This window comes from Panthera uncia, chromosome A2 (genome assembly GCF_023721935.1).
Source record: "Panthera uncia isolate 11264 chromosome A2, Puncia_PCG_1.0, whole genome shotgun sequence".
Classification (NCBI taxonomy): domain Eukaryota; kingdom Metazoa; phylum Chordata; class Mammalia; order Carnivora; family Felidae; genus Panthera; species Panthera uncia.
In genome coordinates this window covers 7,465,100-7,491,039 of record NC_064816.1, presented here as the reverse complement: position 1 = coordinate 7,491,039, position 25,940 = coordinate 7,465,100, and the positions used below count along the sequence as shown (strand labels likewise).

Below are 25,940 nucleotides of genomic sequence, written 5' to 3'. Positions count from 1 at the left end.
CCGGTGGCTCTAGTGGCAGGCAGTGAGGGGGGTCCAGCCTTACCTGGGCACTCCAGGAGGGATGCCGGGTGGAATCCGAGCCGGCCGAGATGGGATCTGAGGCGGGGCCGAGAAGGGGTCATTGTTGGCAAACACGCTCTGGGGTCCAGGCCTGGACGGGATGGGGGGTGCGGCAAAGGAGGCTGCCGGCATGGGAATCAGGGGGGGGCCCGGGGTCGGGCCTCTCACTGCCGGGGGCCGGCCTGGGGGATGCACGCTGGATATGGGTCGGCGCTGTGGAGTGGGGCTGTGGAGAAAGGAGAGGGTGTGAGCTGGGGGTGGGGGTGGGGCGCGCCAGCCTGGCCAGTGTGGCCGTAGAGGGCTGAGGGGGAGGGAGTGGCGCAGGCAGGCACCAGCTCCCGCCCAGGGACATGCAGCGGGGCAAGGACCTGTTCCCTCCATCCACCCGCCACCACCTGCTTGGCAATGGCTGTGCCCCCACCTAAAACTTGAGCTAGGGCCCACCTGCACCCCTCCTCAGCCTCCAGGTCCTCCCGCTTCCCTCTGACCTCACTCCCACGGCCCTCTGCCCCCCACCGGCCCTGCTCGGGCCTCCTGCCTGCTTCACCTCCTCCAATCCACCCTCCTTAGCCACAGATCCCTCCAGAGCCCAGCCCTGACTGCAAGTCCAAATGCCTCCAGAGGCTGCAGCGCCTACAGGCCCCTGCCCTGGGCGCCCCACAGGCTGCCCCGTTCCCCAGGTTGGGTGCCCTCTCCCTAAGTAACCCATGGCTCCCTGAAGTCTCAGTAGGGCTGGCACCTTCTAGATTTCCCTGACCGACCCTCTCCTCCTGCCACCTGCCCCCGTCACCGGTCAGGTATCCCTGTCTGATGGTCTGCATTGCCCATGCCAGGGTCTCATCTCCATCCAACAGCTCTGGGGTGGCTGAGGGGGAAGGGGACGTGCCAGCTAAGGTTCCCAGTGGCTCCCGCAGATCGTCCCCAACCCGCCACTCTCATCTGTGCTCCAGGAGGATGGCCCCGTGGCCACCACGGCCCGGGCCTCTTGCCCTCTCTGGCTTCCACTTGGGCTCACCGCGTGGGAAGCACCAGGAGACACGTGGGCCTTTAACCCAACCCTTCTCTTCGTCGCTTCAGGCCCACGCAGGGTAGCCGCTCCCACTGTGGCCAGCCCTGGGGGCCCCTCCACCCTGCCCACCCCGTGGGCTGTGCCCCGACGGGACACACGGGAGGAACTGGGAGCCCGCAGGCAGCATCCTCCACCGACTGCGGGTGACCGGGCCTTACGGACCTGTGGCTGCTGGAGCTCTGGATCCAGGTGTCATCGACGGGCGGGGGCACGGGCGTGGACACGGTGCTGGTGCTGATGTCCCCGATGATGTTGAGGGCCTCCTTGAGCGCATGGTACATGCGCAGCATGTCGTCCCGCCTCTGGGCCTGGTCGGCCGACTCCTCCATGAGGCTGCTCTGGTCCGCCGAGGAGTACAGGTAGGCCAGCAGCTCGTGGTGGATGAAGGCCTTCGTCTGGGGACAAGGGGCGGAGAGGTCAGGGCTTCCACCACGCCCGCCTGGGCCGCTGGCTGGGAGGGCGGCCACCACACCCCGCAGGCTTTCCTGTCTTTAACTTTACTGCCGGACGAGCCAGAGGTTTACAACCCAGGCGGGGGTGGGGGGGTGGGGGGGTTCTACCCAAGTGTCTGCCGCGTCTCTCGGGGCCACCTTCCAGTGTTCTTCCGGCCCGTCTCACCAGACGCTGATGATCAAACCTACCCCGAGGACCCTGCCTCTCGCATCGCCATCTCTCCTCCCATCCGTTATCTGCGAACTGGCGTCTGTTAAAAAACTGCTAGCTCCCTCTCTTAAAAAAAGAAATGTTTAAAAGGGGCGTCTGGGTGGCTCAGTCGGTTGAGCGTCCGACTCTTGATTTCTGCCCCGGTCATGAGGCCAGGGTCCCCGAGTCAGGCTTCTCTTGCTGAGCTTGCAGGCTGCTTAAGATTCTCTCCCTCCCTCCCCCCCCCCCCCCCCCCCTCCCCGTCCGCCTCTGCCCCTCCCCCACTAGCACACGCTGGCTCTAAAATAAAAAAATAAATAAACAAACAACAACAACAGTACTAGGTTTCTGTTCATTGTATACTTTGTTCCTTCCAAAACCTCCTACAGGATATAGGAGTTTCTCAGTTACTTTTACTGCATTTCTAGGTACGTGTGTTCACGTGTACATGAGCTTCTCCAAACAGGGACAGGTTTCCCTCTTCCTTTTCGGTGTTCACACCTCTACGCGATTTTTCTAATCTGACGACATTGGTTAGTGATTCTACAAAAAAGTTTTAAACACAAGTGGAGATAGCCAACTTGTTCTTGACTTTCGAGGGAATGCCTCCTGAGCTCCCCCATTAAGGTCAAGAGTGGCTTTGGGGCGCCTGAGTGGCCAGGGGGTTGAGCGTCTGACTTCAGCTCAGGTCGTGATCCCACAATTTGTGACTTTGAGCCCCGCGTCGGGCTCTGTGCTGACAGCTCAGAGCCTGGAGCCTGCTTTGGATTCTGTGCCTCCCTCTCTCTGTCCCTCCGCCTCTCAAAAATAAACATTAAAAAAAAAAAAAAAAAGAGTGACTTTGAGACTGAAACACAGATTCCTAACAGAAGACTCCTACAGTTGTCCTTTTTAGAATGGATGTTGAATTTTCCCAAATGGACTTTCAACATCTCCAAAAATGACCAGGCTTGACAGTTTATTTCCCCTCCTTTTTATACACATGGAGCCTTCCTGTATATTCTGTTACGCTCCACAGTTCTTTTTCTACATTATAAATGAGTTATTATCAACCTGGACATCCTCTTCTCTCTTTATTTTTGCTTTAGACCCTGTTACATTTCGAGCTTTCACAGGCACAACATAAACCCAAAGCTGGCCTACGTAGCTGCTTCTTGGGTGCCCAGCTGAGCGGGAGGCCTGACATATGAACCCCTGCACCCTCCCAGCAACCGAGAGTGGGAGACATTAGTACAAGTGCATTTCACCAGAGAGAGGCCTAGAGCCCTGTGAGTCTCGGGAGCCCAGGGGTAGGCAGTGCCCTCCAGTGAAGGTGGGCTGGGCCACAGGCCATCAAGAAGCCACAGCTGGGGACAGACTCAGTCTGGGCTTTAATCCCACCTCCCACTCTTCTGAGTGACTCAGGGCAGCTTCCTTGACCTTGCTGGGGCCTCCTTTTCCTGTCTAGAAAATGGGAGATGATCACAGTTCTTCTCCTAGGGTTCGTACAAGATTGAAACACTTCAGAAAAAGTATATACGTGTGGCATTTGTTTCAATTACCCAAGGAAAAGGGAGTGAGCTCCACGTGGCTTGTACCTTCTAATCTCCCAAGAGAGGCTGGGAACCCTGATTCTGACGTTTAGAAGGTCGTGACTCACTCTAATGTTAAATGTCATACAAAGGGTGTCCGGGCCCAATCTGGCCGTGGCTGCCCTGGCCTCCTCCCCGGTGGCGGGTGGGCCCTGGCGGGGCCGGGCACTCACGTTGTTGATCATGAGGTGCATGATGGTCTTTGGCATGAGGTCACGGATGGACTTGTTGATAATGGCCACATATGAGTCCACCAGGTTGCGAATGGTCTCCACCTGGCGCTCCAGCTGCGGGTCCATGGAGAAGGTGTTCTCCTGGACCCCGTCCTCATTCTCTGCCTGTGGGGGGAGAGGGCAGGCGGTGAGGGGGGACTGTGGCCTGAGGCGAGGGTGGGGAGCCCCCCTTCTCTGTGAATGGCTTGCCTTGTCCTGCCCACAACCAGCTTTCTGGGGATGTCCCCTGATGGCCGTATTGGCTTCAAGTGGCCCTGCCCGCCCCTGGCTTGAGCTGCCTGGACCTGGGGTGACCATGCCCCAAGGTGGTTGGACCCCTCACCTGGGGACTGGAACATGTTAATTTGGGGGCCGAGGGCAGCCACGTTCACTCTGCCTCAAGGACAGGAGGAGGAGAGGGAACAAAACAGATGGGGTCCCAGGCCATGTATATCCCTGTCCTTGTCTTTACTTGGAAAGCCTTCTGGACCCTGACCACAAAACCCTCTCCCCTTTTCCCCTTTGTTTGCTCACGACAGTATGGGCTATGATCCTAGAAATGACCCATCCAGGGAGACGCCAGACCCCTTTCTCTCCCAGGGTCAGCACAGCCCGACGTGTGCCGGCTGGGCAGGGTGGTTCCTTACCTGGTCCTTCTCGGGGTAGACCCCAGCTCGGAGGAACGAGGCCTTCCAGCTGTCCACGTCCTCCTGGGAGTCACAGGCCAGCTCGATCTGCCGCAGGTCCTTGTAGACGTTCCTGCAGCAAGAGGGAGGAAGAAGAGGCATGTGGTTTGACCCTGCCCATGGGGCTAACAGGTGCAGGGAGCTGTAGCGTGGGCTCTGGGGTCTCAATGACGGGGATTCACACTTGACCCGGGCACTCACAACTGGAGCCCCAGGATGGCAGTGGCACCTGCAACCGGTCGGGCCGAGAGGAGCCCCAAGTTAGTGCCTGTACAGCATCTAAAACCCTGCCAAGTGCAGCGCACATGCTCAGTGATGTCGGCATCTAGTGGCATCCGTGGGGTTTTGTTTTTGTGGGTTCGGGTGACTCCTCTCCTCTCCCCTCTTCCATGCCCTCCTGTGGGGGACAAAGGCTGCCCAAGACACTCTCAGAAGTGGGCAGGTGTCCCCTAACACCCCTGCCTGGGGAAGCTCCCATCAAGGTTTCTCAGGGAGGCTACAGCAAAGTTGTTCAAAAGAACATTCTGGGATGGCACAACCTGTGTCGTCAGGTGCGGTAGCAAGGAGCCGCAGGTGGGTTCTTTGCGAGCACCGGGAATGGGGCCAGGGTGACTAAGGAAGTGAATTTCAACTTCATTTTATTGCAGTCAACATTTAAATAGCTAAATTTGGGCCAGTGGCTACTGCACTGGATACTGAAGGTCTAGAATGTGCCCCGATTCCTGGGGGGGCTGGGCTGGTGGGGGGAGGGATGTGGAGGGTTGGGGCTCCCAGCTGAGCATGTGCAAAGCAGGACAAATGTGGGTCTGTGAGCAGAGGCGGCAAGAGCCGCAAGGCTGGAGGAGAGACGGATGGACAGTGTTCTGCAGGCTGGGATCTGTGCCACCCACGTCCTCTCCCGTCCCACAGGGCAGCGGTGGCCGAGACGGCCAAGCTGGCCCACCACCTCGGCGTGAGATCCGAGTTTGAGGTTACTCATGGCCCGTGACGGAGCCGGGGCCAACTAGCAGTCAGTGCGTGGCTGCCCTGAGACTTCTGGAAGGAGTCTCAGAGAGTGGGAGGCGGGCCTTCGTTGGGAAGGCTCTTCCTCTTCTGTTGCACTGCCTGGAATATCATGGTGGCTAGACCTCGGGCAGCCATCTTGGAAGAGGAGGAGGAAGGCTCAGGAATAAGGATGGACCTGGATGCCTTTGGAGCTGCCCCACCTGCCCCAGATGGGAACGTCATAAGACACAATAGCAACTTCTATCTTGTTTCCGTGACTCTTATTCTGGGGTTCCTGAGCTCACTCGTAAATGATACATTAGGTACCATCTTCACAGGGGATCATCACGGGCCCGGGGAGGCGGGCCAGCTGCCCGCTGTGCAGCAAGGAAGAGCTTCCTGGCAGGCCTGCCCCGCGACAAAGCCCAGGCTCAGCCACGCCAAAGCGGGTCCCAGAGCTTCAGGCCATTCTGTGACAAAGCAGGTAGAGCTACTCCTACACAGAACGTGACGCTGGCTCCAACCCATGGGAGCGATGGGCAGTGAGGGAGGTGGTCCCGGCGCAGCGGGGAGGATGTCGATGTCTGTTGGTCCATCGTGAAGAACCTCCAGGCCTTGGCTGAAAGCCACTGCGATTTAGGTGCTCCCTGGCTCCTGGATGAGGACGCACCAGAGTCCCGCGTCCACACTCTGCCCTTCCCCCTGCTCTCGGATCCCCTGCCAGCTGGACCTCTTCCCAAGCTGAGAAAAGCATCTTTATTTTTGCTGAAGTCTCCTCCCAGTGCCCGGCGGGGTGCGTTTTCTGAGGACCTCCTGGGCCTCTCTCTTCTGTCTACACTCACCTGAGGGTCTCACCCCCATCTATGACTTTGAACGTGGCCATGCATTAACAACTCCCCAATTCACATCCCGCCTGGAGCTCATTCCCTAACACCAGACTCTTGAATGTGCACGGCTGCCTCCCTGATTCCCCACGTGGTGTCTCAGAGGCCTCTCTCCCTCAGCGTGGCCCCAACCCAGCCCCTGGTCCCCAAGCCTACCCTGACTCTGCCTTCCCCAGTTGATGGCAGCTCGGTCCCTGCGTGAGTTCAGGGTCACCAGAAAATGCCTTCCTCTCTTGCACCCACATCTACCAGGGCTTTGGTCAGCTCTGACTCTCGGCATCAGCATCGGCTGCCTCCCCCTCTACGTCCTCAGCCCCACCCCAGCCCAGCCCCCACAGCCTCCCACCTGGACCAGTGCTATGCCTGCAACCCATCCTAGTTTCCCCACTCCTGCCCTACCCCGCCACAGCCACCAGGGGGCGCCTGTGAGCACCTGAGCAGGGGCCAGTCCCTCCTCCGCTCAGAACCTCGGCCATCACTTCATCAGGTCTCTGCCCAGACAGGACTTTCCTGACCACACACTGGAAGCACCCATGGCCGTTTTCTGTTTCTCACTTGATTCCCTTTCTAATTTTTTTTTTAATGTTTAATTTTGAGACAGAGAGAGACAGAGTGCTAGTGGGGGGGAGGAGCAGGGTGGGGGGGGAGGGAACACAGAATCCGAAGGAGGCTCCAGGCTCCGAGCTGTCAGCACAGAGCCCGACGCGGGGCTTGAACCCACGAACCGTGAGATCATGACCTGAGGTGAAGTCGGACGCTTAACTGACTGAGCCACCCAGGCGCCCCTCACTTGATTCCCTTTCTGGAACGTGAGACCCCAGGGCAGGGACTTTACACAGAAGACGCTCAGTGGGTACTGCTGACTGGATGGGGACGGCCACCCTCACCCAGTGGGCCCTCACCTCTGCTCCGTGTTGAAGATGGCGAAGACGTGCTTGTTGGACATGAAGCCCTTCTCCACGTCGCGGATTTTCAGGTTGTCCAGAGGCAGCATGTACTTCTTCTCCTTCTCCTGAGGGCGGAAAGGGGAGGGGTCACCCTGGACTGGACCCCACCTTGAGGGCCACCTACCACAGCCTCTCATGCTGGTAGCTTTATTCAGATTAACTCACCTGCCTCGGCCCCCGCCTCTCCCTTGTCCACTTTGCCCCAGCCATGCTGGCCCCCTCGACGCTCCAAGGTGCCAGGTGGGCTCATGTCACCCCAGGGCCTTTGCTGGAATGTTCCTCCTCCCAATGCCCGCGTGGCTCCCTCCTTGCCTCCTTCAGGTTTTTGTGCGGAGGGGACCCTCTCAGAGAGGCCTGCCCCAACCCCACCCCACACGTTCGCAGGCACTGTCTCCCTTGCCTTCTCCGTCCTTCTCCCCTTGGTACTTCCTCTCGCGTAACACAACACCTTATCCTGCTCACTGACCTAGGCTATTCTCTGTCACCCACCTGATTCGTCAGTTCCTCAAGGCCAGGGACTCCTGTCTGGTTCACTACCACGCCTACGACCACTCTATCTTCACAATGAGCCTGTAACTGAATTACTGCTATGATCCCATCTTACAGAGAGGGAGACTGAGGCAAAGAGGGGGCAGGCAACGATTCAGGGGTAGGGCTGGGATTTAAAACTAGTCAGCTTCAGATGATCCTGGAGCTGGAAAGTGAGCCCCCTTGAGGTGATGCCTGAGCTCCAAAGCCACGGAAGTGTCACTCACTTCCCAAGGGCAGCCCTGATCAGGAAGTGCCCCACGGAGTACAGGCACAGCAGTCCTGACGGCTGCTGGGGAAGCAGCTGAGAGGATGTGGCCCTCGGCCAGGGGCACAGGCCTGGCGAGTCATGGAAGCCAACATTCACCCACCGATGGAGGCTAAGGACCTACTGTACCCCCAGCCTGGGGCTGGGCCCCTGTGGGTGCATCATCTTAGACCTCCCTGCGGCCCAGGCCTTAGCAGTTCAGATGGGCTCTGCCCCTCCCCGGCCACGGACCCTTGGGCAAATCATTCCCTCTCTATGCCTCAGTTTCCTCATCTGTCAAAGGCAGACAGGAGTCCTGCCCTCCCTGTGCAAGGTGAGGATTAAGTCGAGCCCAGGAGACACTAGGGTTTTCTTCTGTGTGTTTGTCCCTCACTCTTATGGCTCTAGGGTCAGGTCCCAGGACTCTGGCAAAGGAGGAAGCCAGGCAGAGTGCTCCTTCCGGCCGAGCTGCAGTGAGGGGCAGAAGAGGGGCCTGGCGGCCACGGAGGTGTGAACCCCCCATTCATGCTGCAGAGGGGGGTCTGAGGAAGGAGACGGCACAGAAAGGCTCTGGGTAAGTCCCAGGGCCCTCCAACCTTCAGGAGAAGAGTCTCGGGGGCTTTAGAAGGGGCCGGGATGGGGGTTCCCTGCTCAGAAGACTGTGGAAGGGCCTCTGCTGCCCCCGCCCTGTCGTGTCAGGAGGCAGGAAGCTTCCAGTCGGCTGGCCAGGCCAAGTAACTGAGTCACAGTCCTTTTGGGCCCCGAGCGAGACGCCACATCTGGAACTGTTTATAGTGTGATTCCGCCCAGAGCGCGGCAGCTGCCTTCCTGATGCTGTTGACACGCACGCACAGAACACAAACACACAGAGGCGTGTGCGCACCCCGCCCCCACCCGCCCCCCAAAGAGCCCTCTGCCTGCACACAGAGGCCGCGGACCCAAACCCTCCCTCCCGCCCACGCCCACCCGCTCCCCAGCCCCCTCCTTAGGATTTCCTGCAAACCCACAACTTTCTCCAGATGCGAGCCGGCCCCAGCCGTGCCACGTCAGACGAGAGAAGCGCATCGGCGCAGGCACCGGCCTCCCCACCCGCTCCAAGGGGCCGGGGCGCAGTGGCCCTCCTTGTCCCCCCCCCCCCCCCCCCCCCCGGGGGGCCGGGGGGCGGGGGCCCCCCCTCCCCCCCCCCCCCCTCCCCCGCCAGGGGGCCTGCAGGACGGACAGCCGGCCCCGCCCACCCAGTGTTCAGACTACCTGTTCAGGGGGTTCTGAATGTGTACAGTAGTCTGCACATTGGTTAGGCTGGGCTCGGGCAAGCGGCGCGTCGGGACGGGCACCCCTGAACTTCCGCCCCCTCCGCGGCGAGGCGGACCCGGAGGTGAGTGTCATCGCCCACCGCCCTGCTCTCCACCGGGATGGAGAGACGTGCACCGAAGCCTGGGGAGTCAAGGAGGGCCTGGGTGGGAGACGAGGTGCCAGGGAAAAGCAGAGGGAGCCGCCGCCAGCCGCGGGGGTAGTAGGGGCTCTGGCTGAACGGTCCCCCTAGTCCCACCCCACTCTGTAACTGCTTCCTCTTGGGTTATTTTTTTAAAATAAAGAAATACGGTTCGCCTCTCTGAGAAGGTCCCTGAGCTGGGGGGGGGGGGGGGGGGGGGGCTGCCACGTGTGGGGTTCCGAGGGTCCCGCCCCTCCCGACCTCATTCTGCTTTGTGTCTGCAGCGCACACAGGGCCCCTTTCACGGGCCTGACGGTTCTCGTTACCGCCGGCGGGCGATCCACCCTCCTCCCGTCCCGAAGCCTCCCCTGCCCTGGGTCTGGGCCGGCGGGAGGGTCCGGGGCTGCTGCTTTCAACCCCCACATGAGGGGAAAACGAGGGACCCCTTCTCCACTAAAGAAAAGGAGCTCTTAAAACCGGACTTGCAGTGAACCGCCAGGAGGGGGTTCGGGCCCCAAGTCCCCCTACCACTGCCCAAGGCCGTCACAAAGCCTGGCACTCCCACCCTGGGCGGAGATGGCCGGGCCCAAGGTGGAGACCGGCCCTCAGCTGGCCTGGTGAAAGCCTCAGCAGACCGGCTTTCAGACTGTGGGGGCGGAAAGAGGGAGAAAATGCAAAAGCGTCATCCCCACCCCCTCACCCGGGCCATTTTGAGAAGCTGATCTAGCCCCGAGGGTTCCTTAAGAAACGCCTGACCTCACCCTCCCAGAGGCTCTGTGGTCCTGGCCACGCCCTCTCCCAGCTTAGAAACAGCCACCAGACAGGGTCCTTCAGGGGGCGCGGGGTTCCCAATGCTCTTGGAAGGTTCCAGAATGAGTGGGAACAATGACATTTCATCCCTAAACACCCTCCCTCGGAGGAACCGTGTCCAGCCCGGGCCACAAGAGAGTGGTCCAGGCCAGGGCTGAGGTGTCTCTCGGGACAGGGAGCACACGCCCTATACCCACAACACAGGGACCCTTCCCCACTCTGTGACACAGGGCGAGTCACTGCTTGGAGCCCGATTCCTTAAGAACAAATGGAGCATAAGGATTTTGAGGAAATTGTGGCCACGGTGGGCTCCCCAAGCCAGTGAGCCTGGCACAGGGCAGGGACTTCACAAACAAGAGCTGCACCAGCCCAGGTGACTAGGACACACGGTGGCCATGTGACCAGATGGTCAGGGGCACGAGCAGAGCAATGCAGGTACCTTCCTCCGCAGGCCCTTCTTCCCTTCTTCAGGCTGCTACAGACCATACTGGGATGGGCAGGGGGGATATGGGACCACGGCAGGGGAGTCACACGTTAAGGTGGCAAAATGGGGAAGGTGGAGCTCGGGCTCGGGACAGCCTCCCGGCACAGGCCTGCCAAGCTCCCCAGGACACGGGCAAGACACAGACTGCCGTCTCCGTAAGTGCCTTCATTTGGGCCTCTGTCACAGACACCTAACGCCGCCCTGGCCAACAGGGAGGGCTGGTGGGCCTTTCATGGGGCAACCCAGGAAAATGAAAGCAACACAGTGTCCCCCACTGGTGACCCTCAGAAGCCGATCCCGCCCACGACAGAGCAGCAACAGACAGTCACACTGGAGCAGCGCCATTCCCGGGCCACTAGGCCGTAGCCACGTTGTTAAGAGAACTAAGCAAAGACATGGGCCGCTCGGGCCGGGAAGACAGGCCAGTGCCGAGGCGGAGAAGGGACCCAGACGGCAGTGCTGCCCGAGAGGTGGCCCACTGGGCTGGGGGCGCAATCGCTCACAGGGCTTGCCTGCGGGTTCCCGGAGACCACGGTACAAGGCAGCAAACAGCCCTGGGGTTTGCGTTCCTGGTGCCATTCCCAGAGGCCTCCCCAGGCCCTTTGGATCAGGACAAGTACATAGGGAATGTTCTAGACAGACACTATAGCTAAGCATGTCACAGGGGCCATTCTATCCCACTTCATAGATAGGGAAATGAGGCGCCTGGCTGAGCCCCTTGTAGACGTTGGGCCCCCAGCACCTCAGCAACCTGGCCGGGAGCCTGAGTCCCTGACCTCAGACCGTGCCCCCTCTGAGAGCCAGGGATGCCTCCCTGTGACTCTGGAGGCTGGGGTCGGTTTCTAGCCTGCCAAGGGCTCCCTTCTCCATCTCCCTTTCCTCCTGAAGTGGAGCCGCTATCAGGCTGGACCCCTAGAGGGTCATGTGGGGCTGGGATACGCAACCTGGTGCCTAGTATGCACCGCCCCCCCCCAGCCCCACCCCAGTCTTGGCCATTACCATCCTCAGGGAGGAGCTTGGGGAGCCTTTCTCGAATGAACGGGCAAGCATCCACCCACTCTAGTCCCACCGCCCTACCCACCCACCCCCAGCCACTCACCTCCTCATCCTTGTACCAGGACAGAGACTCGGCCGTCAGCACAAACCAATACTCCTTGGAGCCGCCCTTCATCAGACTGATGTTGTTGATGGTCAACCAGCCCCTGCGGATCACCTGGGGGGGAGGGTGCTGCTCAGAGGGGGACAACGCCTGCCGCCCGGCCCAGCCCACCCCCCGTGCAGGGCCCAGGGCCCTCGTCCCCAGTAAGGAAGACGGACCACACAGCAGAGATGCCTCCAGCCCTAGGCCAGGCAACCCAACTCCACCTTGCCCCCAAGCATTTCCCACTGCAAACCAACACGGGATGCCCAGGCAGACAGACACGGGGCACGCACACTCACTCACAAGGCTTGGGGGTAGGGGTGGAGGGGGCAGGGAACCGGGCCCCCGGGAGACCCCCTGCACGCGGGTTCAAGTCAGCACAGGCAAGAAAAGGTGTGCCCGGCTACAAGGGGCCTGGGACAGTTCCCGGGCTTGTATGGGAGTGTGTCACATGGGACGTGACATCGGAGGAATCACACTTGCGGGACCAAGTGCCAGGGACGCCCTCACACCCTCTGGAAGATGGCTGTTAGCGGAAGGCTGGTGAAATTGCCACGAAACGGGAGTGGTTCTTCCTCTCCCTCCTTTTGCGGCTGACCGGCAGAAGCGTAACCCACAGTGTCAACTCTGCTGCCCGCACTGTTGGTCACCTGCCCAGCTTACTCTGGTGGACACTTGGTGGGCAATGGGACCTGCTCTGGACGGGGACGGCGGCCGGCCTCTGTCCTGGGGCTCCCTTCCCCACAGGCTCTTTCCAGAGTACAGGAAGAAGGGATGCTTCCGCCCAGAGGGCTGGGGCCAAAGGTTTGAGCTTGGGGCACCCGCCGGGGATCATGCCCCTCACTGGCCTCAAACCCGGAAGTCCCACTCTTCTCTGACGCGCTGAGGCTCTGGCCTGGAAGATCCCCTGGCCGGGGCTCTTCTGCCTGCAGCTGTCATCTGAGTAGGAGGCAGAGTCCGGCCAGGTCTACACAGAGGACTCATCTGACAGCTGCATGTAGGCAGCCTGAGGGGCCACGGTCCTGTGTTCCCTGGGTCATGGAGGCATGTGTGGGCCAGAGCTACCCATCACTCTGGTCTGGGGACCCCCGGGCAGTGGGAAGCACATGGAGGCACAGGCAGGGCCACCTGGGGCCCAGGCAGCAACAGACTGGGCCAAGCTATGCGGAGATGCGGCCAAGGACAGCTGGGATGGGCTGGTGTTGAGTCCCCACCTCCCCACCCGCCTCGGGGCGGGGAAGGGGGGTGTGTGGGGGGGGTCGGGGGGGGTGGTGGGGCTTGAGGGATGACCCTGGGGCTCACGTGTCTTCCTAAGGGGTAGGTCTCAGGAGGGGCTTTCTCCTCCCACTCTGACCTGCCCCCAGGCCTGTCAAATCTTAACAGGGCCACCTGCTTCCTATGGCTGGAATTAGGCTCTGAGCCTCATGGGCCATGAGGGTGGAGGCGGCCAGAGCACACCCAGGGACCTCTGCACTACACAGAAGCCCTCGCCCAGGCTGGGGACAGCATGGAATGCCACCTGGCGGCCCTTGTTAGGGCTTCCTGGTGATGACGAGACAGCACCTGGAGACCTGTGGCCACCAGGGAGTGAGCAGAGACTGCTGGCACCCGCCCAACCATGGCTGCCTGGTGGGCAAGGGGGCAGAGACCGCTGGCCCCAGTAAGGTCATGGTATCCTCCCAGGGTGCCCTGGTTTAGCACTGAAAACCTGGAGTCCTGGGAATGCGCCCAGTCCCAGGCAAAGTGGGAGCTCTGGTCACGCTGGGGCAAGGCTGGTCTTCAGACTCCGGCTCAAGGCCATCCTGCATATGGCCCAGGAAGGAGTCCCTGGCTCCAGCAACCACACCCCCTGTCCCAGAGCTGTGTGGGTCTCTGTGTTCATACCCACTCCTTCCTTCCCCAGCCCAGGGGCCAGGGTAGAGCCTGCCTCGTCCTAGCCCAGGCCAGGCAGAGTAGGCATTTCTACACTTCAGTCACTGACAACCAGGGGAAGAGAAGCAGGAAGGAGGTGGAGAACGTAGGCGGTCAGTGCTCCCCGGAAGACAAGTCTTCATGTGGTGAGGCCTCTCCACCCCGGGGCCCAGCCCAGTTCCCAAGGGGGCAGATATGCCCCCCACCTACCCCCTCCTTGGCCTGGCTCACCTGCCTGCACCCTCAGTTAGTAGCAGTCAGAGCTGGCAAACGGGGCCCTGGCCATGCTGTGGGGCATGTGGCCACAGGGCAGATGCCGTGCCGGGAATGGCCCATCTGAGTAGGCCTGGAGAAGCCTCCAAGGTCCCCTTCCCCTCGAGCTGCCCAGAGAGCTGTCCGCGTGGGAGCCATGTAGGGTCAGAGATGAAATCCCACCCTGGGGAGGCGCAAGCTGTGGGCGGCAGACACATGTGCTGAGTCTACAGGAGAAGGAGTGGCTGGCCTTCTTCATCTAGAAGCCAAATTTGTGCCCCAGGGGCCTGGCTTAGAAGGAGGGGGGTGGAGGGACAGAAGAGGCAGGCAGGCTCCCACGCTCCGGGGTGCACAGGGACAGGCACGCACACACGCCAGGGGTGGGAGGAAGGGCCACCGGGGGCAGCACGGGCAGCAGCAGGAAGCAGCAAGCTGGGGCCCGCCGGCAGGGTGGGTCAGCCTCCTCCCGGGTCAGGGTCCTCGGCCTGAGTCACCTGGGGCAGGAATGGGAACCGTGGCCGGGAGACCCAGGGGCCCGCAGCCGGGGAGCGGCTGGCCTTTGGTGCTGGGGATGTGGAATCTGGCAGGAAGAGAACAACTAAACCTCTTGGGGTGTGAGGAGAAGTGGGCCCCTGGACTGTTTGGAGGGGGAGGTGGTGAGTATTTAAAGTGAGAACCCTGGGCGCGGCGGGAAAGGAGTGATGCCTGCCGCAGGCAAACGCCAAGTGGCATGGAACAGTCTAACCAATCATCATATCCTGCCACGGGCAGGGAACAATAGTGGCAGCATCCAGGAGAGAGTTCCCTGATCAGCCAGTCACGCCTCTCGTGGGTGTAGGAGGGGTGTCACGTGCAAAGCTATCACATGGGGGAAAAAAATTCTTTGACCAGTCAAGTCACATCTGCCACAGGAAGGGGAGTAGTGGCCTGCTCAGGAGAGTACGCCAGGATCGATTAGCCATGCCTGCACACGGCCAGGGAGGGGCACAAAGGAAAGAGCGCCGGATCGATTAGTAATGTCTGCCCGGAGTGCAGGAAGAGAACATTTCGGCATGGTGAGGCCAGTGGCGGCAGGGGCAAGAACCAGTTCCAGCAGGGCTTAAGCAAAATCTCCCCTGGCCAGGGATGTGAGGGGAGGGAAGCATGGGGTGTTAGCTGAGTATTTGCCATCCCTGACCTATAGGAACTAGCTACATGTGTCAGAAATGGGCTGGCGGGCGGGCTGGGCCTCCCACAAGGGTGGTGGTCAGGTTAGTGTCCGTGTGAGTCAGCTTATGCCCAGGGCAACACAGAGTCCAGCGGGTGTTGGCCACGGCAGGGGGTTTTTAGGTTAGCTCGATTTTTAGTTGTTCTGTTATTTGGGGGGAAAGGGACATTTACGGGGCGGCGGGGTCTCCACCACTCTTAGGTTCTCTAATGTTTGCTACCACACTAAGTGGGTACTTACCAAGATCTCCCCCTTTGAAAATGCAAAGTTAGGATTGTGGGTAAATCAAAGAAGAGCCGGCAGAGGGAAAGAAAACGTAAGGGACATGAGGGGACAGAGAAAAAGCAGGAAAAGCACAAAAATGGGAGGAGAGAAGAGCAAGGGAAAAAACAGCAAAAGAAAAAAAATTACATGCTATTAATTATATTCATGGTGTTAATATTTAATTCATTATCATCTCCCGAAACAAAAAAGCAACAACATATGTATTACCTATGGCAAGCGCAAAAAAATCATGCAGTGGTTACATCCTTCTTTTCCAGAGGGCTCTATAATCGTGCAAGATAGCAGAGCCCCCACCCCCGTCCCCGCTCCCACCCCTGTCTAATATGGAGAAGTGGGGTGAGCTCTGCAGGGATGATGTGTTTTTCTTAAAGAAAAAAAAAAAGGCACCTAACACTGGCATATATGAAGCTGTTCATATTTCACAAGGCCTCTGGCTGGGGCATGACATCAAGGTAGAGAACGCTTCATGTGGCTCTGGGTTTCTCCAGGAATGGGGCACACAGGACCCTCAGGCTCCCCAGAACCGCTGACCACCACGCGGCCTCCCGCCCCCCCCTCCCACAGATTCCGAGTCTCCTGGGGCTAGGGCTGGGGACCCAATTCGGCTGCAGACACCCATGCCCCTCTCTTGGGGGTCAAGTTCTAACCGTGGCCTTGGATGTCAGACAGGGCCTTCTGGGTGTGCAAATGTGCCCCCACAGCCTGGGCCAGAGCTTTAGTTCAAAGACAGGTTTCCTGAAACACCAAAACCTGAACAGACTCAAGAGGCTGGGAGTGGGGGTAAGGGGTCTGGCGGGACGTGTCACGAGCCAGGTACCGTCACTGGGCTCGGCGGTCCCTAAGTCCCATCCGCCCCCAAGGCTAGAGCTGTGGGCTGTGGAGGGGCGGGCTACCTGGTTGGGGATGGCTCTCTTCTTGTTCAGCTGTGTACTCCTCTGCTGGGCGCTGAAAACGAAGCAGAGAGAGGACTCGTGTGGCGACACGCTGGGAAGGATGAGGTGAGGTTCTCTCCCTTGTGGGGGCCAAGTGGCCAGCTCAGGGCAGAGGCAGAGAGGAGCGCCTTCCACACAAAGGGCTACCCAAGGGAAAGAGCTCGGGCTCATGCAACGAGAAGATGTATTCAGTCAAACTGAGGCTTCGAGGTCCTGACCTCAGCCACCTCCAAGGGCACCAGCTATTTCCAGGGGTCAGTGGCCCCAGAGCCTCCAAGGCGGGGCCCGAGAAGCTGGACTCCCAGGTGGCTGGGAGGCAGCCATGGTGGCTGCAGAGTAACCTGAGAACCAGGCTGTTTGGGGCGCAAACTGCGGCTCCTTCCCACTCTCTCTGCCCATCCCTGACCCCGGCACCAAGTCTTCAGTGGCTCGGACCACAGAGCCGGCCACCCTGGGAGATCAGGACAGGGGACGGCTGCTCACCGTGAAAACATTCTGGATGGTTTCCGACCCAAATGCAGAGGAGAGGTAAGGTCACCAGAGGGTTTCTATAAAGTCCTTCATTTGCCTCCAGTCCCTGATCTTTTTTCTTCTTTAGCTACCCTGTTTCCTGGCTAGTTTGTGCCACGCGGATGAAGGCCACGCGTTTTGCACGTGGGCACCCACTCAGCTCCCCTGTTCATCCTATTTTCCACTGAGACAATCACAGCACCACCCGTCTGCAAACAACTGATACCTCCTATTCCTTAGGCATCCTACTTTCTTTTCTTATCGTATTGCTTGAGGAATCAGACATTCCTTTAGGAATACGCATTGTTTTAGGAACTTTCAGAATATGACAAGGCTAACCATCTTGTTACACTCCTTTACTGGCTGCCTCTGGGGCTGTACCTGAAAGTTCAAGCTGGCTGTTGGATAAAAGAGAGAGAGAGAGTAAGAGAGAGAGTTAAGGAAATAGGCTTCCGTTCCTAGACAGGCAAAGGTTGGAAGAGTAAGAATGGAGAAAGAACTGGGGCACCTGGCTGGCTCAGTCGGTTGAGCGTCCAACTCTCGGTTTTGGCTCAGGTCACGATCTCACGGTTTCATGGGTTCGGGCCCCACAATGGGCTCTGTGCTGACCGTGCGGAGCCTGCTTGGGGTTCTCTCTCTCTCCCTCTCTCTGCCTCTCCTCCACTCACACTGTCTCTGTCCCTCTCAGAATAAGTGAATAAAAAAAAAAAAAAAAAAAAAAAAAGAACGGAGGAAGAACTTGTCCAACAATTTCCCTAGCATTCAATGAGTTTATTACAAAGCTTTTTCTCTGGGCCTGGGTTTCACATTTAGAGGGCAGTGAGAAAGCAGCCGACAACATCTAGCCCAGGAAGGAGTTCGGTCAACAGTGTCTGCGGGAGACAGGACCGATTAAGCCCCGCACAGTGATGGCTGGGTGCCAGCGAGGCCCCAGATGTGCTGCTTGGGGCTTCCTGGCTCCCGCCCTCACCTGGAAGCCCCTGTAGGTGCCCCTTTCCCTTGCCGGCTCCCAATCAGACATTTCTTGCTTTCAGGTGGATGAGGGGAGCGGGAGGAGTCCAAAGTCCTCCCCTCAGCCTGCAGGGCTCCTCCTGGCAGTGGGGCCTGGCCTCTCACCTCCACCCTGCCTTGCTCTCCCCGTGTTCCTGTGTCTTGGGTCTCCCTTCCCTCCCTTCCCTGTCCCGACACCGTCTAGGTCTTCTGCCTGTCTGCCACCTGGCTGTCGTGACTTCCTCGGGAAGGTCTCTCCAGGCCACGTCCCTCGCTCCTCCTTCCTACAGCCCCTCACCTACTCTCCTTTCCAACTCTGGTCTTTCACGCGACAACGTGCTCGGTAAAAACACGTGTCCAGCCTGTGGGCTGTGAAAGGGCGAGGCCCAAGTCCGGCTCGTTCACCCTCCTACTCCAAGGGCCCTGCCCTGGGCCCAGCTCTGAGACAGTGCTCCACGGCTGTCCAGCGGGCCCCCTCGACGTCCACCCTCCAAGGCTGGGGCCCTGGGCCCCACCCCCAGCCAGGGCGACCCCGTTCACACAGCAGGAAAAAGGCACACAGCAGGCAATACCCACCCGGTCACCAGCTGCTCAGTATAATAACAGCTGGGGGAAGTGGGAAGGCCCAGGAGTCCAGAGGAAAGAGTGGAGTGGTCAAAGGAAAAACAGGAGAGATTGTGAGAAGGAACTGTGGATGAAGTGTGAGAAGCAGAGACATCAAGGTGAGGCACAAACAGCAGCAAACCAAAGAGGGGACCAGCGTTTTCCGCCCACATACACCTGGCTGCTGGGGGAAGAGGCGCAGGAGGTCAGGGCCCCTCAGTCCTCCCATAGCAGGGGCAGCCCAGGTAGGGCCCTTGGCTCGTCTGGGTGTCAAGGACGGCTTCTGATCATGCCCGCCTTCCTTCCTTCCTTCCACTCACCTACCACGTGCCCAGCAAAGAACAGCTGACCGACTCTGTTGAGTGCAATGATAGATGTCCTACCCACAAGTGCTAGGTCCAGCACAGAGACCCCTGAGATAAAGATCCTTTTGCACAGCCTGCTAGCCCAAGACTGGGTTCTAACAGGCCCTGCTCCACAAGGAAGCTTCCCTGCGACTCCAAGGCCAGGCCGGAAGGCTGCCCCTTGGACTCAACACAAGCCTCACGCAGCCCTGACCCCAGCAGTGATTACCCTGGGTCTTAAGGGGTTGGCTGCGTGTCTGTCTCTGGCACGGGACCTTCCTTTGAGGGTGGGGACCTGGGTCTGTGCTTGGCACAGAGAACGCACACCAGGAATACTTGCTAAGTGAATGCAAGGAAGCTGGCTACCGATTCTTCTGTTGGGCTCAGGCAAGAAGACCTTCAGGAGGCCATCAGAACAATCCATGTGACGCCCAAGTTCGCTGAGGGTGGACCCAGGGGCTGACGGAGTCAGTGCACGATGCCCGAGGCCCCCAGCATTTACATCTAGGCCCTGCTGAAATCAGAGACCCCTGCTCTGGCACCTTCCTTATCCACGTGCCATGGAAGGGTTTGATTTTGAATCCATGGTGTACGGATGGGAGCCACGGAGAGCCTAGACCGGACAGCACGCTTCCCAACGAGCAGCCCCCGGAGCCTGTGAGATGTTCTGCGAGAGGGCCGAGTGCAGATGGGGGAGTCTGGAGAAAGCCGCCCAGTTTATGAAGGTTCTGAGAAGTCACGTAGGAAGGAGAGCACTGAATGCCGCCAGCCTCACCCTTTCCCGAAGCGGCTGACCACAGGTCTGCCCCATAGGAGGCGTGTTGAGGACAATGAGGATGGACGCTGCTATTAACCCCGGAAAGCTCCCAGATACTCTCAGATGGCTCTACGCTTCACCCCCCAGACCCTGACAGAAAGACCCTCTTGCCCCAGTCTGCTGAGGGAAGCCAACTCAACCACCTCCCTCGGGGCCTGGCTCTGAGGGCGGGCATTGGTGCCACCCACCGGCTGCTGTCCTGAAAAGTACATACTTGGCAAATCCGATAAAGTCCTCGTGGTTCGTGTTGATGTAGGACTGCTCGATGTCGATCAGAAGAAGAATCTGGAAGAAGGAGGGGAACTGTGAGTACAGAGCGGAGGTTGGCGGGGACGGCAGTGGCCAGAGCACTTCCCCAACCCGCCAGCAGGGGGAGCTGGAACCCTATGGCTTCCCAGGCCGAAGACCTGGGACCACGCGTATCCTTCCAACACAAACAAACCTTGGGGTAAATCTGTAGAGGGAAGAGGGGCACGGGTAACTGAAACTTCAGGGCCTCACAAGGAAGAAAGACGGGGCCAACAGAGCAGGGGGAGGCAGCTCGTTGTGCAGCGGTGGCTGCAGGCGCGGCCTAGGCTGACCACCTGGGCTGCAGTCTTGCCAGGCCACCGCCTGACTTTGTGACCCTTGGCCTCACGTTACGGGACGGTGGAAGGTGGAAAGGAACAAGAGGTTCAGCTGTGTAGGGTTAAATAATTCCCAATATGTCACGTGTTTAGAGTAGGGCCTGGAGTGTGGTAAGTGCTGCATTCAAACAGCGAAGATAATGTGGCCAGGCAAGGGCGTTAGAATGGAACCCAAAAACACAGGACCGCAGGAGCCAGTCAGGGTGTGATCTCAGATAAGGGACAGGCCTTCACATAATACCCTGCCCTTTCCTGGCGTTTCACTGTGCCTCTGAGCCCTCCAGCATCAAACACGCCAGGCACTTGGACTTTGTGGGGGTGCTGGAAAATGCTGGGGTGCTCTGTCCACGGGAGCCATTGTTGCTGGTTTTATAAGGCCTGCGCCCCATCGGCCAGAGCCTTGGGATGGAGCCCAGAAGTGCTGGCGGTGGGGCAACCAGGCGCCATGGCGTGTATGAAAAGGACAGCAACGTTCTTGAAAACAACAACAAAATTAAAGGGAATCTTTGAAGCTTCTGATACAACTTCAGGGCTACGGAAGCCGCACGGGAGCCAGCTTCTGCTCCACTGATGCGCGAAACACGGTGGTATCGCAACCAAATACAAGGCGGAGGCTTGTGCTGGTTCTGGTCTGAACAAACACCTGCCCAGAGACCCCAGTGGACACCTGGGGGGAAGGGACGGGACCGGATGCAGCCACGTGCAGCCGGCTTTGGGCTCACTCGGCACACGGCAGGTGCGGGGACCTGTCCCGCTCTCTGTCCTCGTGTGTGCTCGGTCTTCACGAGAAAACGTCGGAACATAAAAAGCACCCACGCATCATCGGGAGCGCGAGTGGATGAAACAAGTTGTGGTCCACACGCACGAGGGAACCCTATGCGGTGACCACCGGCAACAAACTCTGCAAAACACCGCAAATGACAGGGATGAATCCTGAACGTGCTATGCGGAGTGAAGGAGGGCGGACTCAAGGGGCTACATACGACAGGAGTCCACTCAAGTGACATTGTGGAAAAGGCAAAACTTGGGGAACAGGCAGCAGACGGGTGGTTGCCGGGACCGGCGGGCTGCGGAGGGGTAAAGGCGGGGAATTTTGAGGGCCACAGAATGGTTCTGCATCTCGCTGAGGGGGCGGTGGGGGAGAGGGGGTTACCTTCTTTTATGCATTTGTCATTACTCAAAGAAATGTATGCTCAAGATTTAAGCACGTAAACTTTTTTTAATTAAAAAAAAAAAAAGATTTATGCAAATAAATGACACCTGAAAGGTAAAACACAAAGCCAATACCTGGTCCTTGGTTCTCCCCTCCCGTTCCCGGATGTACGTGGTGACGATTCGCTCCGTCTCTTCTCGCAAGCGGGGGTAGGAGCTGAGCTGGGGGGCGGGGGAGCAGAGTGGTGGCATTGGCTGTGTCCTCGTGGCACAGGAAGCGACACGACCACACAGAGAACGTGGGGGAGGGGAAGTGACAAGGGGTGGGCCCACCGAGTCCCCACCCCACTCCTGTCTCCTAGCTGCTCCAGCTGGGAGACAAGAAAGGGACGGTGGGGGAACGGTGTGCCAGAGAGAGTGACAGGGTGCCCACGCACGAGCAGAGGTGCTTTTTGAGAATGGATTCCAAGATGGAAAGTGGCAGAGAAAGTGGGCGCTGTGTGTGTCCGCTGCCCTGCAGCGATGGTGGCCCCCTCCGCCCAGCACTGAGAGCGAGGACCCTGAGCATAATAATTAGGGCCACCAGGCCAGTGAGGCGGGACCTCTCGCCCAGCTCGTGAGTGAGTAGCGCCTGTTCCAGGCGGATGGGGGCGCCATCTGGGCCATCTACCTCAGAGGGACCCCCTTGCCGAAAACCATTCCCCGATCATAACCAAACCAAAGGCACAGAGAAGCCCACCTTCTGAGGTTTGGGTGAAGTCCACATGGTGGGGAAAACTGAACGGGTGCTCAAAATCACTAGTGGAAAGCCTCTCAAACGCCCTGTGACGTGACGAACACGCAGGTCTGCGCGCTGATAGCATTTCACCTGCGGCGACAGTTTGGAGACCTGCCCCCCCACCCCCACCCGCCCTTCTCTACGGGGTCCAGGAACAGGCACTCCTGCCGGTCCCCACCGCCTGCACCTGGCTACACCACCGGCCTCCCATCCCCGTCCGAGCCCAAACTGGGAGTGTGGACCAGGTGTGCGTTCCCAACTCCCTCCCGTTCGTCTGCCACGCAAAGTTGAGGCGTCGCGGGGCGACAAGGGGCCCACAGAAGGGGGTTCCTGCTGAGGTAGAGTTTCCAGATGCGTGGGTGAAGACTAACATGGGTAGGGGGAGAAGATGCGGGACGAATGCGCAGGTGATAACAACGAAACCTTCGGTTACCTTCTCGGCACACTTTTTAATGACCGTGGCCAGTTCTGAGACCACGAGATCAACACACTTCAAACTCGGCTCTTTGAGTTTTACAATCTGTTTTTTCACAATGGCTTCAAAGGCCATGTCGGGGGTGAAGAGCCCCGTCCTGGGTCATGCGGAGGGTGGGACGAGGTAGAAAGACACCCAGGGACAGTGCAGGCCACACACGCGGGATGGGAGACAGAGAAAGAGAAGAGAGGAGAGTCAGCTGGTTAGTAACATGCAAGTAGGAGGCTGTGCCCGCATTTGCCCCGGAAGCTGCTTCGGATCAAAGAGGAGTCCTGGGTCGGAGGAGAGGCTGGGGCTTGCTCTGGGCTTTCATTACGGAAGCGCTAGGGGTCAGTGTCACGGTTCAGACAGCCGAGGGAATGTGGAGGCCTTGAATTTCCACACCTGTGACAATGCGATCTTGGATGATCATCTCTACCCCGTCTAGGTTTTTCTCTCTCTCTCTCCCTTTTCTAATCGAAGAAGCTTAAGAAGCAAATGTGGGCTTTTCCAGACCGAGACAGAAGGCTCAAGCAGAGTTTCCCTGCCTTGGAAGACCGACCCAGAGCTCTACGGCCACCGTGGACGTGCAAGCACGAACTGCCCACTGGGAAGCACTTCAGCTGCCTGGCCAAAGCGTGCTGCCCTGGGAACCAGGCCTGCGGGGGAGCCCAGCGCGTCCTGCCAGGTGGAGACAGCGGCCCGTGAACACTGGCACACGGTGCCTGTGACCTAGTGGCTCAGAGGACATGCTGCCTGGGGGGGGGGGGGGGGGGGCAGCTCTGTTCCTGGAGGAAGCCAGGGGTACTTGGTGGAGGCAGTTAGGAGCCAAGCTGGGCACCCGAGTGTTCGTTACGCTGTTAGCATTCGGGCCTTTCTTGGTGCCTTGGGGACAGAGAAGTGGCTGGCTCCAGGAAAGCCCGAGGGTGCCAGGCGTTTGTCAAGAAAGGGTGACAGCCAGGGAGGTTCGTTCAGGGAGCCTGGCCTCCAACAGCTGACACGGGGTCCCTCTCTGCTTCCCAGAAGGCAGCAAAGCGACAGCCCAATGAAACCCCCAATTGCATCAGACACATGCTAGGCTTGATATCAGGGTCCCAGGGAGCCCTGCCCACCAGTCTGGCCAGTTCTGGAGGCCTGGCGCACCCCGCCCCCCCACACACACGCTGCGCCCAGGCCAACACGCCCCCGCCCCAGCCCCTGGGAAGAAGCCACATTCTTGGAAACTAAGGCAATCTGGGGGGAAAGGGCACCAGCGGGGCAAAGGCTGGAGCAGCACTGGGAGCCTGATACCAAACCCCCATACCCCCGCGTCCACAAGGCCAGGAGTCACCCTGCCGAGGGCCCGATACCTTACTGGTACACTGCCTAACTGTATTGATTAGCTCCTGGATAACCAGGTCGACACATTTCAGACAGGGCTCTTTCAGCTTGACGACCTGCTTTTTCACAATGGCCTCGAATGCCAAGTCCGGGGTGAAGAGCCCGGTCCTAAAACCATCCGTACCCGGGGGCAGGGGAGATAAGTCAGAGAGAAACAAAGCACGGTCAGCAATTTCATAGGCATGGGCCAGGTCCCCGAGAATGAGCCAAGGTCACAGCAAGTCTGGGGGCTGGACGCCTGCATCCACTGCCTGGAAACCCACAGGGAGTCCTGAGGACGCCATGGTGATTTAAGACTGGACAACCAGAGTGCCTACTTTTGTCGGATAATCGAGGGGACCTAGGAGTCTCACGGGAGCCCTGTGATGGGGACACATGCTGGATTCCTGTAATCGTGACTCAGGTCTGGCTCCCCCAACCCCCGGGGGCAAATCTACAGTGAGCTTTCATAGCTGGGCTCATGCCAACTGACTGGGCAGCTGAACCTACGTGTAGCTGAACCTATGGGCAGCAGATGGCCCCGTGGCCTACAATAGATCCACACGAGACAGCACACCTGCCCTCGAGTGCCCTTGGAGACCCACGGGGAGAGACTTCTAAAGCTACTGACAAATCACCCAGGAGCCCACTCCAGCCCTCACAGTCAGGGCACCCAGAGGGATGGGGGACCAACTGGCTGGGGGACGGCGCCGCAGAGGTGAAGGGAACGTGGCAACTCTCCTCTCGGCACTTGCCTGACTCCGTGGATGTTCTTAATGGCGTAGCTGATCTCGCGCCGTAAATCCTTCTCGTCGAACTCCATCTGAGAGCAGACAAATCACTCACATGCAAGCAAGTGCCTGTGGCACCCCCACAACAGGTGCGTATTTGGGGAACATTACGTGTCCTGTGTGTGTCTGTTTTCACACGGCGGCCTATCGCACTAGACCAAAATTCTTCAAAACATTAAAACCCAATTTCAGCAAGGATGGCTTGAAATGAACACTCTCGCCCTCTCCCAGAGGTAACGTGAATTCACATGAACTTTCTTACGGGCTACTTTGCAATACCAGTCAGGACCTCCAAACACATAGCTACTTTCACGCAGTTTTAAGTGTTGTAGAAATCTACCTCAAGGAATTAATAAGAATTAGTGATGTTTGTAGAACTATTCGTAACTGCTGAAGAATGTGAAAACCACCTAAATGTCCATTGATGAGAGACTGGCTCAATGTCTAATGGGACATCCGTAAGATAAGATACTACTCTGTCATTAACAACACATGAAATATACATGACTGGTGTGGAAAGATGGCCACCGTACGAAAAAAAACGTACAGAGACATATCCGTTTGTTTTTTAAGTATGGATGAGTATACGTGCTGTGTTTGCATATGCTGGGCACTTACCCACTCGCACAGAAATAATCGGGGAAGGACAGACACCCAGGTGCTAACAGATGTTGTCTACGGGTACTGGGATTATGGGTGTTTGCCCCCCTTTAGCTTTTGTTTTCATTGAAAAGAACTTCGCTGTTTTTTACAAAAATGGTATGTGCTCGTGGTGAAAAGTGTACAACTTCAAGCTAATTAACAAAAAAAAAATCTCAAATCCCAGGGCCCAGAGCTGACATTTTTGTGTGCATCTTTGTAGATGTGTCTACATAAAGACACACATCCAGACGCGCCCCTTCACGTGGAAGGGTGCTGTAAATATTATCTACATGCCTCGCTGCACATGCTGGCTCCCTGGCCGGCTTATTTTTCCCATCGACACGATGAGGCCATTTTCCTACGAGAATTTACCTCTGTGCTCTGCGTATTTTGCAAAGGACGTGTGCTGGATTTTGTCAGAGAGAGAAAATGGAGCTTTCGTTCGGGTCTGCTGGATACCTCTAAGCTGCCTGCTCAGGAAACGAGGGCCCGAAGAGGACACCCTCCCCCCTCCTCCACCACCTCTGCTCCCAGCAGGCAGACGCCTGGAGGCAGGAGGGAGGAGGCCCGGCCGGAAGCTGTGCAGAAGG

The 25,940-nt window shown here is 58.6% G+C and overlaps 1 protein-coding gene across 8 annotated transcripts in view; it reads right to left on the bottom strand.

The window, feature by feature from the left end:
• The window catches only part of DNM2 (dynamin 2), an 89,312-nt gene that overhangs the window by 2,097 nt on the left and 61,275 nt on the right, over nucleotides 1-25,940 (bottom strand). For 3 of the 8 annotated variants that reach the window (XM_049642395.1, XM_049642392.1, XM_049642390.1), the window contains exons 9-20: nucleotides 24,673-24,740; nucleotides 23,908-24,046; nucleotides 21,462-21,548; nucleotides 19,763-19,833; nucleotides 16,246-16,297; nucleotides 15,308-15,319; nucleotides 11,656-11,769; nucleotides 7,011-7,120; nucleotides 4,202-4,313; nucleotides 3,516-3,680; nucleotides 1,292-1,524; nucleotides 44-286 (exon numbers count right to left, since the gene is read on the bottom strand). In XM_049642395.1, coding sequence (XP_049498352.1) covers nucleotides 44-286; nucleotides 1,292-1,524; nucleotides 3,516-3,680; nucleotides 4,202-4,313; nucleotides 7,011-7,120; nucleotides 11,656-11,769; nucleotides 15,308-15,319; nucleotides 16,246-16,297; nucleotides 19,763-19,833; nucleotides 21,462-21,548; nucleotides 23,908-24,046; nucleotides 24,673-24,740 — 1,406 coding nt within the window. Of the gene's footprint in view, nucleotides 1-43; nucleotides 287-1,291; nucleotides 1,525-3,515; nucleotides 3,681-4,201; nucleotides 4,314-7,010; nucleotides 7,121-11,655; nucleotides 11,770-15,307; nucleotides 15,320-16,245; nucleotides 16,298-19,762; nucleotides 19,834-21,461; nucleotides 21,549-22,537; nucleotides 22,677-23,907; nucleotides 24,047-24,672; nucleotides 24,741-25,940 lie in introns of all 8 variants that reach the window. The other 5 variants (XM_049642396.1, XM_049642391.1, XM_049642388.1 and 2 more) reach the window with 3 other exon arrangements.